The sequence below is a fragment of the Nycticebus coucang genome, chromosome 10 (genome assembly GCF_027406575.1).
Source record: "Nycticebus coucang isolate mNycCou1 chromosome 10, mNycCou1.pri, whole genome shotgun sequence".
Classification (NCBI taxonomy): Eukaryota; Metazoa; Chordata; class Mammalia; order Primates; family Lorisidae; genus Nycticebus; species Nycticebus coucang.
The window spans coordinates 82,079,434-82,097,458 of record NC_069789.1 but is presented as its reverse complement, the minus strand read 5'-3'; the positions used below and the strand labels follow the sequence as shown (position 1 = coordinate 82,097,458).

Below are 18,025 nucleotides of genomic sequence, written 5' to 3'. Positions count from 1 at the left end.
GTTATTTTTTTGTTATTGTTGTCATTGTCGTTTAGCAGGCCCTGGCCGGGTTCAAACCAGCCAGTCTGGGTGAATGTGGCCAGCCCCCTAACTGCTGAGCTACAGGCACCAAGCCTAGCTATCCAATGTGAATATAAACACACAAGATTCAGAGGAGGTATTCAGACAAAAAGTTCGAACCTATTCTCCCCCCTCTCTGCAACCCTTCCCAGCCTCTACTAACCATCATTCTACTCTCTTTCTCCATGAGATCAATTGTTTTAAATATTTAGCTCCCACATACAAGTGAGAACATGTGAGATTTGTCTTCCTGTGCTTGATTTATTTCACTTAACATAATGTTCTCCATTTCCATCTATTTTTTTTGCAAACGACAGGATTTTATTCTTTTCGTGGCTGTAAAATATTCCATTTTGTATGTATAACACAATTTCTTTATTCATTTATCTGTTGATGGGACACTAAGTTTGATTCTAAACCTTTGCTATTGTGGATAGGATGCAATAAACATGGGAATGCGGATATCTTTTTGATATACTGATTTCTCCTCCTTTGGATATGTACCCAGCAGTGGGATTGCTGGGTCATGTGGTAGTTCTATTTTCAGTTTTTTGAGAAACCTCCATACTGTTCTCCATAGTGGTTATACTAATTTACCAGGGTTCCCCTTTCTCCATATCCTTTCCAGCATTCGTTATTGCTTATCTTTTGGATAAAAGTCATTTTAACTGGGGTGAAATGATATCATATTGTAGTTTTTTTTTTTTTTTTTTTTTTTTTGTAGAGACAGAGTATTACTTTATCACCCTCAGTAGAGTGCTGTGGTGTCACACAGCTCACAGCAACCTCCAGTTCCTGGGCTTAGGCGATTCTCTTGCCTCAGCCTCCCAAGTAGCTGGGACTACAGGCGACCACTATGACGCCCAGCTATTTTTTTGTTGCAGTTTGGCCAGGGCCGGGTTTGAATCCACCACCCTCGGTATATGGGGCCAGCGCCCTACCCACTAAGCCACAGGCAACGCCTGATATCATATTGTAGTTTTAATTTGCATTTTCTCTGATGACTAATGATCTTGAGCATTTTGTCATACACCTATTGGCCATTTGCATGTTTTCTTTTGAGAAGTGTCTATTCCAGCAGTTCTCAACCTGTGGGCTGCGACGCATGGGAACTGTATTAAAGCTGCGGCATTAGGAAAAAAAAAAAAAAAGCTGCGGCATTAGGAAGGTTGAGAAGAACCACTGGTCTGTTCAGATCTTTTTTGTCCATTTTTTTTTTTCTCCATTTTAGCAGTGTTTAATGAAAGCTGCATATAAGATTATTTTATTCCTGCATCTTCTCAATTGTTTCTTCCTTGTACTTGCCCTTTTCCTTTCCTACTTGGCGAGATTTGGCTTTTCGTTCAAGGATCTTTTTGCGGTCTTTGTCCAGTTTAAGCTTAGTAATGACCACCTTGCTGGGGTGAACACCCACGTGGACAGTTGTGCCATTAGCCTTTTCCCGCTGCACCCGCTCAGTGTAGATGACATATTTCTTCCTGTAAACCTGGACTACTTTGCCAATCTGCTGACCTTTATAATGCCCCTGGACAACCTGAACTTCATCATCCTTTCGGATGGGCATGGATCAAACATTGTACTTCTGTCTCAGCTCTTTGGAAAGAGGGGAAGACATAATTTTCCTGCGAATGTGGGAAGGTGCATTGAAATGCCTTTTGCGGTTCTTGCTTTGGTTCGAAGTCACAAAGGGATTGAACTTCATTTTGGTCGCTGCCTCTCCGGTGATGGCCGCAAAAGGGAAGAGAGTTACAGGTTGTTTCCGGTTCTCCTTTTTGCCCATTTTTTAATGGTATTATTTGATTTTTTTTTTTCCTATTGAGTTTTTGGAGCTCCTGATATTTTCTAGTTATTAGTGCCTTGTCAGATGAGTAGTTTGCAATATTTTCTCCCTTTCTGTGAATCATCTTTTTTTTTTTTTTGAGGCAGAGTCTCACTATATCTCCCTGGGTAGAGTGCTATGGCGTCACAGCTAACAGTGACCTCAAACTCTTGGGCTTAAGTGATTCTCCTTCCTCAGCTTCCCAAGTAGCTGGGACTACAGGCACCCACCACAATGCCCAGCTATTTCTTTTTGTTGTTGTTATTGTCATTATTGTTGTTTAGCAGCCCCAGTGCATGTGGCTGGCACCTTAACCACTGAGCACTGAACACCAAGTCACTCTCTTCCCTTCGTTGATTGCTTTTCTGTGCAGAAGCATTTTCTTGATGTGATCCTTTTGTCCAATTATGCTTTGCTTGCCTTTGCTTTGGGGGTATTACTCAAGAAGTCATAGACCAGATCAATGCCCTGAAGCAGTTCCCCAGTGTTTTCTTTTAGTGGTTTTGTAGTCTCAGGCCTTAAATTTAAGTCTTTAATCCATTTTTATTTGGCAAGAGATAAGGATCTAGTTTAATTCCTTTGCATATGGATATCCAGTTTTCCCAGCATTATTTATTTAAGTAGTTGTCTTTTCCTACTATATATTCTTGGTACATTTGTCAAAGATAAGTTCATAATAGTGTGAAAAAAATTGGGCCTGTAAAATGTCAGTAGAGTATTGGAAAACTCAGACTATATAGTTATACACTTTTTAACATCCCTAATATTCTGTGCTTTCATATATATTTTTTTTTCTTTTTAGATTTCAGATTAATATAAGGGTACATACAATTAGGTTACATTGTTTGTGTTAGGTAAAGTCTAAATTGCAGTTGAGCCCTTCATCCAGGAGGTGTGCCATATATCCCTATGTTGTACCCAACAGGTGAGAGATTACCACACTCCTACCCCCCTTCTTGGATTTAAATATGTTTTTTTCTCACGTGGACATATAACTGTTCATCTATCTGCTAATTTTATATTAATATTGAATACATTGGATACTTGTTTTTCCATTCTTGTGATACTTTACCTAGGAGGATGTTCTCCAAGTCTTTCCAGGTAAATACAAAAGACATGAAGTCTCCATCCTTCTTTATGGCGAATAGTGTTCTGTGGTATACATATACTACAGTTTATCCATTCCTGCGTTGATGGCACTTAGGTTGTTCCCACATCTTTGCAATTATGAATTGAGCTGCTATAAACATTCAAGTGCAAATGTCTTTATGGTAAAATGATTTTTTTTCTGGGTATTTAGTAATGGGATTGCAGGATCAAATGGAAGGTCTATTTTTAGCTCACTGAGGATTGTATATACTTCCTTCCAAAGAGACTGTATTAGTTTACAATCCCATCAACAGTGTATAAATGTTACCTTCTCTCCACACTCACACCAGCATCTGCAGCTTTGGGGCTTTGTGATGTGGGCTAATCTTACTGGGGTTAGGTGATTATCTCAAGGTGGTTTTGATTTACATTTCTCTGATAATTAGTAATGATGAGCATTTTTTCATGTGTTTAGTAGGTATTCATCTGTCTTCTTGGGGGAAGGTTCTGTTCATGTCTCTTGCCTAATGATAAATGGGGTTGTTTGGTCTTTTCTTACTGATTAGATTGACTTCCCTGCGGATTCTGGTTATTAGGCCTTTGTCAGATTCATAACATATGAACATCTTCTCCCATTCTGAAGCTTGTCTATTTGCTTTAGTTGTTGGGCCCTTAGCTGTACAGAAGCTTTTTAGCTTGATTAGGTCCCATTTATTTATTTTTGGGTCTTCTTTATAAAGTATTTTTCTAGGCCAATACTGTTAAGAGTTTCCCCCACATTTTCTTCTAGAGTTTTTTTTTGTCGTTTTGTGTCTTAGATTTATCCAGTATGAATCAGGTTTTGTAAGTGGTAAGAGGTACGAATCCAGTTTCAGTCTTTTACATGTGGCTAACCAAAATCATTTATTAAATAGGGATTCTTTTCCCCAGTGTATGCTTTTGTTTGGTTTATCAAAAATCAGATGTTGATGATTTCAATTCTAAGTTCTCTTATCTATTCTATAGCTCTATGTCTGTTTTTGTTCTGGTACCATGCTGTTTTGATCACTGTAGACTTGTAGTATAACCTGAAGCCTGGCAGTATGATGCTTTCATTTGTTTTCCTTTCTTAGAATTGGGTTGGGTACTCAGGGTTTTTTTCTGGTTCTATGTGAAACAAGGAACTATTTTTTCAAGTTCTTCAAAGTATGATGTTGGTGGTTTCATGGGGATTGCATTTGATCTGTAGCTTCCTTTGGGTAGTATGGACATTTTAACAATATTGATTTTTCCCAGCCATGTGAATGCTATATTCTTCCTTTTGTTAATATCTTCTGCAATTTCTTTTCTCAGAGCTTCATAGTTCTCTCTGTAGAGATCCTTCATATCCTTTTTTTGTTGTAGAGACAGAGTCTCACATACCGCCCTCAGGTAGAGTGCCGTGGCATCACACAGCTCACAGCAACCTCTAACTCTTGGGCTTACGGGATTCTCTTGCCTCAGCCTCCCGAGCAGTCCTTCATATCCTTTTTTAGGTGTATTCCAAAGTATTTCATTTTCTTTGAAGCAACTGTGAAGGAAATTGTGTCTTTGATTTGATTCTTAGCTTAACTGTTGTTGGCATATATAAAGGCTACTGATTTGTGGACATCCAAATGTTACTGTAATTCTTGATCACTTCCATGTTCTCACAGTTGAGACTAAGCATAAGATCATATCTTCAGCAAAGAGCAAAAGTTTGATCTCCTCTGTCTAAATTTGGGTACCCTTGATAGCTTTCTCTTACCTGATTACATTGGCTTGGACTTCTAGCACTATGTTGAATAGTAATGGGAATAATGGGCATCCCTGTCTGGTTACAGTTCTAAGTGGAAATTCTTTCAGTTCTTTTTTTTTTTTTTTTTTTGAGACAGAGTCTTACTTTGTCACCCTCAGTAGTATGCTGTGGTGTCATAGCTCACAGCAACCTCAAACTTGTGGGTTCAAGTGATTCTCTTGCCTCAGCTTCCTGAGTAGTTGGGACTATAGGCGCCCACCACAATGCCTGGCTATTTTTAGACACGGGGGCTTGCTCTTGCTCAGGCTGGTCTCGAACCTGTAAGGTCAGGCAATCCACCCACCTTGGCCTCCCACAGTGCTAGGATTACAGGCGTGAGCCATCCCACCCAGCAGGAAATGCTTTCATTTTTACTCCAATCAGTATGATGTTGGTTGTGCATTTGTCAAAGATGGCTTCTATCAGTTTAAGAAATGTCTCATGCATGCCTATTTTCTTAAGTATTCTTACCAGAAAATGATGCTGAATTTTGTTGTTGTTGTTTAAAGAGGATCATATGGTCTTTAATTTTGCTTCTATTTATACAGTGAATTACATTTATGAATTTGCATGGGTTGAACCAGACTTCAATCCCTGAGATAAAAAGCCCACTTGATCATATTTTTTTGATATGTAGCTTTATTCTGTTTGCTAGGATTTTATTAGGTATTTTATGTCAATATTCATTAATAATATTGGTCTGTAGTTTTCCTTTTTTGTTGGATCCTTTCCTGGTTTTGGTATCAGTGTAATATTTGCTTGTAGGAAGAGTTGGGGAGGGTTCCTTCCTGTGCTTTGATTTTAAATTTGAAACAATCTCAAATTTATAGGGAAATTTTATGCACAGGACAAAAGAAATATATTGTCCTGAGTCATTTGAGAGTAAGTTGCTAAAAAATTAACTTTGATGCTTTACTACTATTTAATCTACATACCCTTTAAATTTCATCAGTTGTCACAATAATATTTTTTATAGCAAAAGTATGTTTGAAATCACATACTATGTTTAGTTTTCAGGTTTCTTTATTCTCTTTCAGTCTGGAAAAGTCCTTGACGCTTATGATCTTGACATGTTAGATTATTTTGTAGACTGTTGTTTAGTTGGGCGTGTCCAGTGGGTCCTTGTGATTAGATTAAGATTATGCATCTTTGGCATGCATATCACAGAAGTAATTCCATTACTTGGAATATCTTGATATCTTTACTGCTATTATGGACTTGATCACTTGATTAAGGTGAGGTTTCCCGGACTTCACTGTAAAGTTACTGCTATTCCCTTTGTCATTAATAAATACTTTGTGTGGAAGTATTTTAAGATTATTCCATCTAAATATCTTTTCTTCATCAAATGTAATGCTCTTATCTACATCAGTATTAACTCATGGATTCCTGTTTTAACTCAGTCTTAAAATCTGCTACTATCATTTATTTGATGCTTGCTTTATGTCTCAAATTAGGCCAATAAGAGCCCCTTTCATGCAAGTTTGTATGTCCTTTGGGTATATCCTGTCAGTCTTGAGTCTTTCTGTGCTTTCTAGAACAACAAGATGTTTAGAGGTCGTTTTGCCCTTTCCCTGCCCCAGCGTTAGAATCAGACATTTCTCCAAGGAAGAAGGTTATTTAGAAACCAGAATCTGGAGTTAGGCATGCTCATTGCTATTAGGTTTTGCTCCTCTTTAGTAACAAATCTAGGGAAAACAGTAGAACTTCCGTAAGTTGATCACCCTAGGGACTGTAACAAACTGGCCAACACACAGACGTGGCCAACATAAGGAACTAGGCTTTCTGTACTGATACATACATGTGGTGTGTGTGTGGTCTATGAAAATTATGTCAATGTAGGGAGGTGGTCAACTGTGGAGGTTCTACTGTATAAAAATGTAGATAAACACGTTTTATGTGTGTGTATATTACACATATGTATTATATATTATACATTATACATATAGAATTCGTATATGTATATATAATATGTATTACATTGCATACATATATAACACAGATGTACGTATGTAATATATACATGTAATACATATATATGTGTATTACATAAAATCATGAGTTCATACTGATCTCTCCATTACCAGTCCAGCCCGCAAGGTACATTCTTGTTTTCTCTGTTTTGAAACTCCCTTCTCTTGACAGATAACTGGTTAACATTTTTTAAAATATTGTTAATGATTTGTTCATTTCTCCCATGAACCTATCTCCTGTAATCCTTACCACCCTCTTCTCTATGTGGACGCTCTTCTCACTCACTTAGGCCCTGACTTCCCAAATGGGCTATTCCTCATCTCCTCAACCCTTCTCTATACCTTTCTTACCCTCTTTGGACACTGACACCTAAGCCAGGAAGTTCTTCATGGGAATACCATCTTCACTGTGTTTGGGCTTGTGAATTCTTATGTTGAACCACTCACATGATGACATTATCATTGCTCCACTTGGGCTTTGATTCACCACACAGGCTGCTCTCCCCCATTTAAATGCCTTCTTCATCTCACTCAGGTTCTATGACCTCACTCTTGGCCACCTGTCTTCCTCTACCCCATCCTGGATACCTGCCTTATTCTGCCCAATTTAATGACTTTAGGACCGAACTGTTCAGGAATAGGAAAGGGAAGAAGAAAAGCTCTACTTTGTATTTTTCATAAAATACTAACAAGTCATGACTGTTTCCACTCATGTTCCTGAAAAGCCTAGAGACTAAATGACTATTTGTGGGAAGATATACTATGTTATCAAAGTTTAAATAATGTATTAATTAAACTAATAGTTCCTAAGTGGTTTTTTTTTTTTTTTTTTTTCTGAAACAGAGTCTCACTTTGTCGCCCTTGGTAGAGTGCTGTGGCATCACAGCTCACAGCAACCTCGAACTCTTGGGCTCAAGAGATTCTCTTGCCTCAGCCTCCCAAGTACCTGGGACTACAGGTGCCCACTACAATGCCCGGCTATATTTTGTTGCAGTTGTCATCATTGTTTATCTGGCCCAGGTCAGGTTCCAACCCGCCAACCTCTGTGTATGCGGCTAGCACCGTAACTACTGTGCGACAGGTGCCGAGCCTGTTCCTAAGTGTTTTCATTATAAAAAACTATTACCCTATGAGGAATATTTTAAAGATAAACAATCCATCCCACAGTATGATTAAAATAAGTTTTATGCCTTTTGATTATATCTGTATGTACATTTTTTATATAATGTCTCATTTTGTATTCCTTTTGAGTGATTCAACTTTAAAAAATCAGAGATGATATTTATTTAGTACATGAAGACCATCCAGAAAGTATCCAGCCATGTATTATGAAAAATAGAGACATATGTGGCTGGATACTTTCTGGACATTGCATGTATATTCATAGGGTTACAAGTGCTATATTGATAATATTACATCGTGGTGAAGTTAGGGCCTTCAGAGCATATGTATCACTGAAATAATACATATTATACCTATCAAGCAGTCTCCTGTCTTCCACTCCCCCTCCCACTTTCCAACCTCTCCTTGAGTCTCCATTTTCCATTAATTCCATACTCTGCTTCCATATGTACATATTATTTAGCTCTCACTTATAAATGAGATCATATAGTTTTTGTCTTTTTGTGTCTGAGTTGTTCCACTTAAGATAATGGCCAAGAGCCTGATCGTGGTGGCTTACACCTGTAATTCTAGCACTCTGGGAGGCCGAGGCAGGTGGATTGCCTGAGCTCATGAGTTTGAGACCAACCTGATCCAGAACTAGATCTCGTCTCTAAAAGAAAAATAGCCAGGCGTTGTGGTGGGTGAATGTAGTCCCAGCTGCTTAGGAGGCTGAGGCGAGAGATCACTTAAGCCCAAGACTTGAAGGTTGCTGTGAGCTCTTGACTCCATGGCACTCTACCAAGGGCAACATAGTGAGACTGTCTCAAAAATAAGATAGTAGAGAAAACACTTGGATACTAAATCATTAGTGGCAGAAGTTTTTTGGATTTCTTACATCTGTTCTTTTTTTAGATTATTACGTGTTACGATATGCTCATTCTCTCTTTAGATATATATGTATGTGTATATATTTATATAGTGATAAAATGTACATAACATAAAATTTGCTTAACCATTTTTAAGTATGTAATGTCTTAATTTTAACATTACATTATAGTGTTCTAAGGATAAATTTACTGTTTAAGATAACTTCAAGATCCTCTTAAAGTCCAATAAAATTTTGCCTCTTTTTGTTTTAGGACTCTCATAGTGATGATAACACAAAGGATAATAAGGCAACTAGTCCTGGTCCAACTGACTTGGAGACCCGCAGTCCTTCTCCTATTTCAATTTCCAGCAGTGAAACAAGCAGCATTATGCAGAAACTGAAGAAAATGAGAAGCCGCATGGATGAAAAGTAATTCATTTTTATAAATCTCTCTTGTTTAGTTACCTTGAAAGTAGCAGCAACAAATAATATTTTTAATATACTTCATTAGATTAGATTGAGATAAGAAAATATTTTATGGATTCAGTAGCATTTTAGCAGAATTATTAGATCAGCCTATAAGTCAGTTAACTGTAGATCGTATTTATAAAACATTTTTTCTGATTTTATTACAGATAGGTTTCTTATTTTTAAAAAATGTAGCATTTGCACATGTACCCAGATCAATGTTTTCTCCTTTCTTTTACTTAAAGAAAGGACATGTCTGCCAACTTAAGGGAGCAATTAATGGTAAATACATTCTTACATCTTATCTGTGGCTCTCTGGCTTATTCAAATAGAAAAAGGAAATTTTAGCCTTGTGAATATGAATTTACTGAAATTTACTCTAAAAAGTCTTTCTTCATTTCCCAATAAAAATTTCCAGTAGCCTGTGTAGGCATGTTGTATTGCTCCAGGGATCTTTGAATTCAAAATTACAATTATTTCTCATAAATTTTCATCACTGATTTGACATTTTATATCTGCTTCCAAATGTTTTTGAATGGTTGGTAAGTGTTGAGGGGAAGATATTTTCAACATAATTTCTTCATTGATTTCTTGCTCTTCTGTTTCAGTAAGACCTTCATTGCCAGTCTCTAAGAATATATTCTATTAGTAATCATTTAACCATGTCTGTAGAAGAAACTGCTAATCCTACTGTATTTATGGAGTCAAGTCAGTTTCTGTGGTGCTTATTTCAGATTTGGTTAAAGCTTTAAAAATCCTAAATAACAAATTTATGGTTGGATTTATTGCCTTTATTCCAAATTGTGTTAATTATTTTCATAGTCGCCAAAATATTAATCACTTAGAATTTTTGTATTGCTTTGTCTTTTCTTGTCAACTGCTGCAGTAGCCTTTTGAGAAATTTATCAAGGAGAATAGCCTTAGGAGCAATTAGAGACTTCTTGATCTGTTGTTTGAGGCAGTTGCTATTGTGCTTGTGGTAGGGATGAGGAGAAGCAGTCATGGCAAAATAGTGTTTGGAGGATCATGCTAAAATTTCAAGATGAGAGAATATTTTCCAAAATGGAAAATTATTGTTATGTGCTATTTTTTAGAAAGCTATTATGCTCTCCATTATACCACTGGCACTTGTGGTATGTTATTTTTTGATCTCTGGAGCAAAGTAATGTGAAAGCCAGCTTTTAAATAACATCTATGCTACCAAAGCTTTAGAATAAGATCTCCCTCAATGATGTTGAAGCTTTAGAGTTAGATCTCCTTCAATGATGTTGATTTCCCCAGCTTAATAAATAGGCAGTTAATTAATTTTGTAGTCATTTGCCATAATGACAGCAAAATCATTTGAAGCTTTGCTATTTTGTGACCAGGAACTATTGTATGTTCCAAAGATTTGCAAAGGTAGTTAGCCCTTTTTTACTGATATTAAACACCTGTCAAAGAGTATTCTTCTCAATAAATTTAGCTTGTAGAGGGAAACTTTTCATTATATATCATTGCTTATTGTTAACCCTCTGAACTCTGATTTTATAACATTTTTCTGAAGTGATTATACCATTCTTGGCTACAGTAAAACATTTCCTTTTTAATGTTTCACTGAGACAACAATACATTAGTTAAAATTTATACCGACAGAGCTCCCCTCCTCCCCAGCCCTGTCCTACCTTTTTTTTCTCCTTTCCCTCCAAAAACAAAATAAAACAAAAAATGTATGTTTCTAATATATGGCTTTTTTGACCTCTTTCTTGAGTTGACATTTTATGAATAATTTTCATTTCTTAGTATAGTAAAAAGCGAAAACCACAGATTGAATAACCTTTAGTGTTTTGGTTTTATCGGCAAAATAAATTTGAGTTTTGTTTATTACCATGAAAAACCTTATAATAATGGATTGCGTACAATCGTGAAACAGATATTCATGAAAAAAACAACCATACAATTGACTTTTCTGTTATTTTGCCAATTCCATTTCAGGAATAGTTTACTAAGCAAATGAAACACAGGAAGAATGGTATTATCTTCATCTTTAAATGTTGCACTACTTAAAATAGAAACACAGTGTATTTTTCATTTTTATCAGTAGTTTGTTCTTCCATGATATATATTAATTATATATTTACTCCGACAGCAATTATTTATTAAACAATGCTAGGTTCTGTGGGATATAAAGATGAATATAAGCACTGCCCTCAAAGAGCTTAGAGTCTAGGTAGAAAAAAGAATGAGGCTTGGCACCTAGAGCTCAAGTGGTTAAGGCACCAGCCACATACACCAGAGCTGGCGGGTTTGGCCTGCCAAACAACAATGACAACTATGACCAAAAGAAAAAAAAAGATAGCCAGGAGTTGTGGCAGGCACCTGTAGTCTCAGCTACTTAGGAGGCTGAGGCAAGAGAATTGCTTATTGCTTAAGCCCAGGAGTTGGAGGTTACTATGAGCTGTGATGCCATGGCACTCTACGCAGGGCGACAGCTCTGTCTCAAAAAAAGGAATGACTGGCAGGTTGATTGAGAAACAGGTATCCTTCTACATAAATAGGTAGGGAAGTTAAGAAGAGAAAGAGAAATTTTTACTCACAGGGATATATCAAGGAAATTTTCATAGATGAGGGTTGAATGTTGAGTGTTAAATATACTTCTTCTTTTTCTAAAAAGACATGGTCTTAATATATTGCCCAGAATGGACTTGAACTCCTGAGTTCGAGTAATTTTCCTGCTTGAGCCTCCCTTGGAAGTTAAATATACTTTTGAATTCAGAAGTACTATACTTCCTAGCATAATAAGAAACAAAAAAAGTACAGTTATTTTTGGGTGTGATCATTCATTGCAAACCAAGGTAGTATGGAAAAATGAAGCCTTTAATCCTGAAACATCTGAAATATTTCTTTATACCTCTCAGTTTGCTTAGAAAATTATTAAAGGAGTAAAATTAACTTACTTGGTTTTAAATGATCAAAAAGTTAAACATATATTTTATGATTTGTCTGAAGTATTTATGGTATTATCTGGTCAATCCTGAAATCTTCACCATTTTTCTGAGTTCGAAAAATTAAGGATTTTCTTCTTCTTCTTTTTTTTTTTTTTTGAGACAGAGTCTCATTCTGTCACCCAGGGATTGAATGCCATGGTGTCATCATAAGCTCACAGCAATCTCAAACTTTTGGGCTCAAGTGATCCTCTTGCCTTAGCCTCCTGTGTGGGTGGGACTACAGGCACCTACCACAACACCTGGCTAATTTTTTTTTAGTGGAGCCTGGGTCTCCTTGGAACTCCTGACCTCAAGCAGTCCACCTGCCTCAGTGTTGCAGAGTGCTAGGATTATAGGTGTGAGCCACTGCACCAGGCCCAAAATTCAGAATTTTCAAGGGAAGGCTTTTGATATTCCTTTAAATAAGACATTTCAATTAGAATTATTACCATATCATTGCCTTAAATATATTTTTCTTAGAAAAGGGTCTAGCCTAAGTGTAATAGCTGGATAAATCCTGATAGTCTGACACTGTGTTTTTATTTTCTACAGTTCTAAGTCAGGAGTAATACACTGTGTGATTTTGTTTATTTAGTTATAGACAAATTATTAGACAGTTTTAAATAATAGAATTAATTTTGCTATAGGGACAAAAACCTAAATTGCTTTTTCTTTTTGGTCAGTATTGTCTAAATCCTCCTTTATCTTTCTCTGTGAAGATTATTAAAGATACTAAAGTACTAGAAAGAACCCATTTTAAAATTTAAAGCACTATAGGCCAGGCTGCTAGGCTGCGGTGGCTCACACCTGTAATCCTAGCACTCTGGGAGGCCGATGCAGGTGGATTGCTTGAGCTCAAAGAGTTCAAGACCAGGCTAAGCAAAAGGGAGACCCCTATTCCTACTAAAAATAGAAAAAAATTAAGGCATTATGTTTTGTTTCTGCCTATTATAGTAGAAGAGAATTAAAGAATTATAGATCCAGTAGGAATAAAATAACTTAAGATATTAAGTTTTGTTTTTTGTTTTTTTTTTTAAGAGTAAAAACTAGTGCTTTAATGTAACTGGTCTCAGCAGTTTTAGGATACATAGTATTACATAAGGAATTATTAATATAAGGAAGCAGCAACAATTTCCTTCAAGATCAGTGTTAAATGGAAGAGTGACTCTTACTTTGGGGGGGATCATTGAATTTACTTAAAAAAATTGGGGGGTGGGAATCTGGGATTTGCTTGTGTACCAGATGCATATTATAGAAGCTTGCCTTAAAATAATGCATATACACACATAGCCGTTTTGCATGAATTTCCAGAGAGTTCATAGACCTCTTGATATATAGTGAAGTAACTAATGATAATTAAGCATGGTAATATCCTAAACAAATATAGAATTGTAGATGATTCTTTTGTGACAATATTAAGATTTTGTTTTAATATCTTTCAAAGTCAAAGGATTTTAGATTTAAAAGTTTCATTTAAAAATTATCATAACTTTGTTATTTTAAACTATAGGATGATTTTTTCTTTTTTTTTCTTGAGACAGAGTCTCAAGCTGTCGCCCTCAGTAGAGTGCTGTGGCGTTACAGCTCACAGCAACCTCAAACTCTTGGGCTTAAATGATTCTCTTGCCTCAGCCTCCCAAGTAGGGACTACAGGCGCCCGCCACAACACCCAGCTATTTTTTTTTTTTTTGGTTGCAGTTCAGCCGGGGCCGGGGGCCGGGTTTGAACCCGCCACCCTCGGTATATGGGGCCGGCACCTTACCGACTGAGCCACAGGCGCCGCCCCACTTTTCTAGTTTCAAACAAATACTGAATGGTGTCCAACCTTTTTCTTTCTCTGCCACACATTGGAAGATTTGTCTTGGGCCACACATTACTTAAACAACACCAGCGAAAGGGCTGATTATCAAAAAAAGTCCCTAAATACTTTTGTGATATCTGACACCATAGATAAGCAAAAAAAGTCCTCATAAAACCAGCATGCCACCCAAGGGCTACAGGTTGGACACCCTTGTGAGGATTAGTTTCTACTTTAGATAACTTTAAATCATCAATGCAGTTTTTACAAAATCTGAGGTTGAAAGTAGATATGCCAACTTAACTTTAGCTGGCTGAAGTTCAGAAAATAGCGTTTTATTAATAGTTCTATCTCAGCCATTTTGCTGCGCATTGTGACCTGATGCAAGTCTTTGTGGGTCTCACTTTCTTCCTATGAAAGACTTCTTTAAGAGTCCTTCTAGTTCTAATAATTTATGATTCTTTTTCCACTTTTCTTTTAATACCTGAACATACTTCCCAGACCATGTGATATAAATAAGAATCTTTTTCCCCTCTGAGTGTGAACAGCATTTCAACAGATTAGAAAGTCATGCTATGGCTTGGTGGCTATAGCTCAAGCGGCTAGGGCACCAGCCACATACACCAGAGCTAAAGGGTTCGAATCCAGCCTGGGCCCGCCAAACAACAATGACAACTATAGCCAAAAAATAGCTGGGTGTTGTGGCAGGCGCCTGTAGTCCCAGCTACTTGGGAGGCTGAGGCAAGAGAATCGCTTAGGCCCAGGAGTTGGAGGTTGCTGTGAGCTGTGTGATGCCATGGCACTCTACCGAGGGCCATAAAGTGAGACTCTGTCTCTACAAAAAAATAAAAAAAAAAAGAAACTAGAAAAGTGCTAGATGGCTGATTACTGGAGTAATAGCTGTGTAGCACAAGTTTAGAGCGTGAGAGTGACTTTGAAAGTGAATTAATTGCTCATTAATTCCTTAAGTTCAGACATTATAGGAACGTATAATTTCCATTTGAGATGAAATCTGTTGTATACCTAATCCTTGTAATGATTTCCATTTGAGATGAAATCTGTGGTATACCTAATCCTTGTCTAATGTTCTGTTACTATCAGAGGCCTTATTAGAGGTGAGGCTGTGATATGAACCATGAAGTGTATTATTAGCATTTTCTATTAGTAGGTATTTATGTCTCCATTTACAAATTTTCATAACCTCTGCAGCATCTTGAAGAATTATTAACTCCAGTGTGAAGTTTTATTCAACTTTATTCAGCTTTTAAAAGGCATTCTTTAGTTCTAGAATGATTTTGTATTACATAAGGAACATATGTTTCTGGGGAGAAGTTCTAACTTTAAGTTAAACTTTTCTAACACTGTTTCTTAGACTATTTTATTTTAGTTTTCTATTAGCCATTTCTTTGTACTTCATTCCTAAACTAGAGTTTTTCAACATGTTTAATCTTCATAAATGAAAAATAAATGTCAGTTCTTGTTTTAATAGAGAGAATCATTGTTCTCTATATTGGTCTGTGTAAAAAATTCAAATTATGTATTTTGACAGTTTTTTTCACATGTTCCGATATTATTTTACTTTTTGTACTAGGTCATGCACGCACTTAGCAGTTACACAGTTAAGAGGGTGGGTGATGTTTGAATGTTATGAACAGATTTTTTTTATTTTTTGCCAAGTACATTTGTCTTTGCATAATATTTTGATAATTGGCATCAAAATAAGTTAATTATATATTCATAAAGAATGGCAAGGAAGATTGGAATGTCTTACTGAAATTTCACAAAAATGTTTTTCCTTGAACTTCAGTGCAGAAAATCAAGGCAATCCAGATATGAATGTGCCTGTATGTGTAAGTAAATGAAAGGGAGATAAAATTCTTTGTTATATGTGAAAAAACAGATACTAAAATAGTCTGTTATCTAAAGATACATGTAGGCAAGATTATTCATGCTTTTTAAAAATCCAAACAAATGACTGGATTTATACCTAGATTTTCTCACTTCTATGATTTATTGATAGTACTCCTTGCCGTTCCAAGGCAATGTATGTTGCCTTGATCTACAAGTTATTGTTTTATGCATGTGAACAGGAGCATGCTCTGTCAAAGAGATTAACCTTTCCAAACTATTAACAAAACTTATTTATCCATGTATGTATATGTGTGTGTGTGTATATATATATATATATATGTGTGTGTGTGCGTAATTTACTATTGCAAAAAGAGAAAAAATTTGTTGGGGGTTTTTTCCCGCCCTTGTAACTTTAACGTGAAATTTTCTTCCTACCTTTAACCTTACTGATTGAGCTGTCAACAGCCTTATTTCTTTTTTAACTGACAGTATTTATTGGGACTAGCTTACTTTATTCTTAGTTATGTATCCTGATATTTTATGAGAATGAGTATTGTATTTCAATGTTGTTATTTAGTGAGCCCTTGTTAGGTATAGAGCAAGGTATTTCCAGTAGGTCCTCTGTAAGTTTTGAATTATAGAGTTGAGCAAGGTATTTTTCTGTAAATCAGTTTACTAAATTATATTATTTTCAAACTAGTTATGATGGTAAAGTTCAGTAAGGCAAATGTAGTACTTTCTAAATTTAATTTCAAGCTTAAAACACACGACAAAGTACAGATATAAAAATCACTGGCTCAGGATTTTTCTATATATATGTAGAGTTGCTGCTATACTAGGTTCATGGCCATAATTCTGTTTTCTGTTAAAGCTTATTTGAAAACTTCTTTAGCCCCAGAATATATTTCTCATTACTCACGAACAAGTGAATTTAACTGAAAATATAGATGATGGTTAAGCAACATTTGAGAAGAAAGGCATATTGATTTAGAATCATTGGTAAGATCTACAAAAGTACATGTTTTCTTATGTCACAGAGTGTAACACTTGCTTTAACTGATTAGCTTATGTTATTTAGGAAGCATATTAAAAGTTCTTCACTTAGCTCTTACGCTTTCCCTTCCTCATTCTTTCTGCTTCTTGATCTCTTGGTTTTAAAATCTTCCTCCTTATTTTGTAGACACTGCTCTCCTGTTCACTACTTCTTCTCTGTCTTTACGTCTCATCACTGGGCCTCTCTCAGTGTCTGTTTTCCCAACCTTCATCCCAAATTCCAGCTGTATATCTACAACCAGTTGGTCAGGTAACTTTGCACCTTTTTCAGTGCACTCTTTGATAGAGCATGCTCTGTTCTTTTTGTTTGTTTTGTTTGCTTCCCCCTGCCCCTTTTTAATAGCCTGGAAGCCTCTTGTCAAATGTCTAATAGATTTTACCCTTTTGTTTCCCTATTAACTTGACATGATTGCTTAATAAGTAAGATGACAGTTCTTACGCTTTTTAGTGTTGGATGCGTGAATGCATTTTTGTTGGTTAGCTATAAATAAAACCCCAGTAATATGAGCAGCCACCTTGTATTTAGTTGTGGCATCTACATTTGAAGAGAGATTTTTAGTAGGCTCTAAGCTAAATAATTTCTCCTAAATCAGTAATTTCTCCTAACCCTTTGGGCCTAATAGATGACTGGCTAAGTTCAGAGGTCAGGTTAAATTGAATGAGGCATTTGATGCATCATTTGCTCGAGTAAATAAATAGTTATGTTTATATGTATGAGACATTTAACTGTGGTGGTCAGTGATCTCTCACTGAAAGAAAGACTTACCATCTGACATTACGTCTCTTAGATAAATAGAAACCAAATTCACCAGACCTGAGGCAAAGCCAGACAGAATTTTAAAATAAAAAGAGAAAAGGGACATGAACATGTTTTTTGTTTGCTTGCTTGTTTAAGGGATTTGGGGATTGTTTTTCTTGCTGTTTTGGCCTTTGTTTGGGGTTTTGTGTGTTTTGTGATCTGAGGCTTCAAAATAATTCTTACATCTTCTGTTATGGAAAAGAATAACCTATGACAAATGCACATAAAAGTTAAGTTTTAATCTTATCATTTGTCTAGATTTTCTTCACTTGTTTTTCATTTGCTAATCTTACAAACCATGATAAGTTTTCTCATTTTCTGAGTAAGTTGACTCATGAAATCTTCTGTTATCTCAAACTGTTTTCAGAGGAAGTAGTGTGAGTGT

The 18,025-nt window shown here is 36.2% G+C and overlaps 1 protein-coding gene and 1 pseudogene across 5 annotated transcripts in view; one reads left to right on the top strand and one right to left on the bottom strand.

Annotated features, from left to right (window-relative positions):
* The window catches only part of CEP350 (centrosomal protein 350), a 193,870-nt gene that overhangs the window by 121,228 nt on the left and 54,617 nt on the right, over window positions 1–18,025 (top strand). For all 4 annotated transcript variants that reach the window (XM_053607967.1, XM_053607968.1, XM_053607965.1 and 1 more), the window contains one exon: window positions 8,980–9,137. In XM_053607967.1, coding sequence (XP_053463942.1) covers window positions 8,980–9,137 — 158 coding nt within the window. The remainder of the gene's footprint in view (window positions 1–8,979; window positions 9,138–18,025) is intronic.
* Window positions 1,297–1,762, bottom strand: LOC128597535 (60S ribosomal protein L26-like; annotated as a pseudogene). The gene has a single exon (XR_008383272.1). The product of XR_008383272.1 is annotated as a 60S ribosomal protein L26-like (transcript).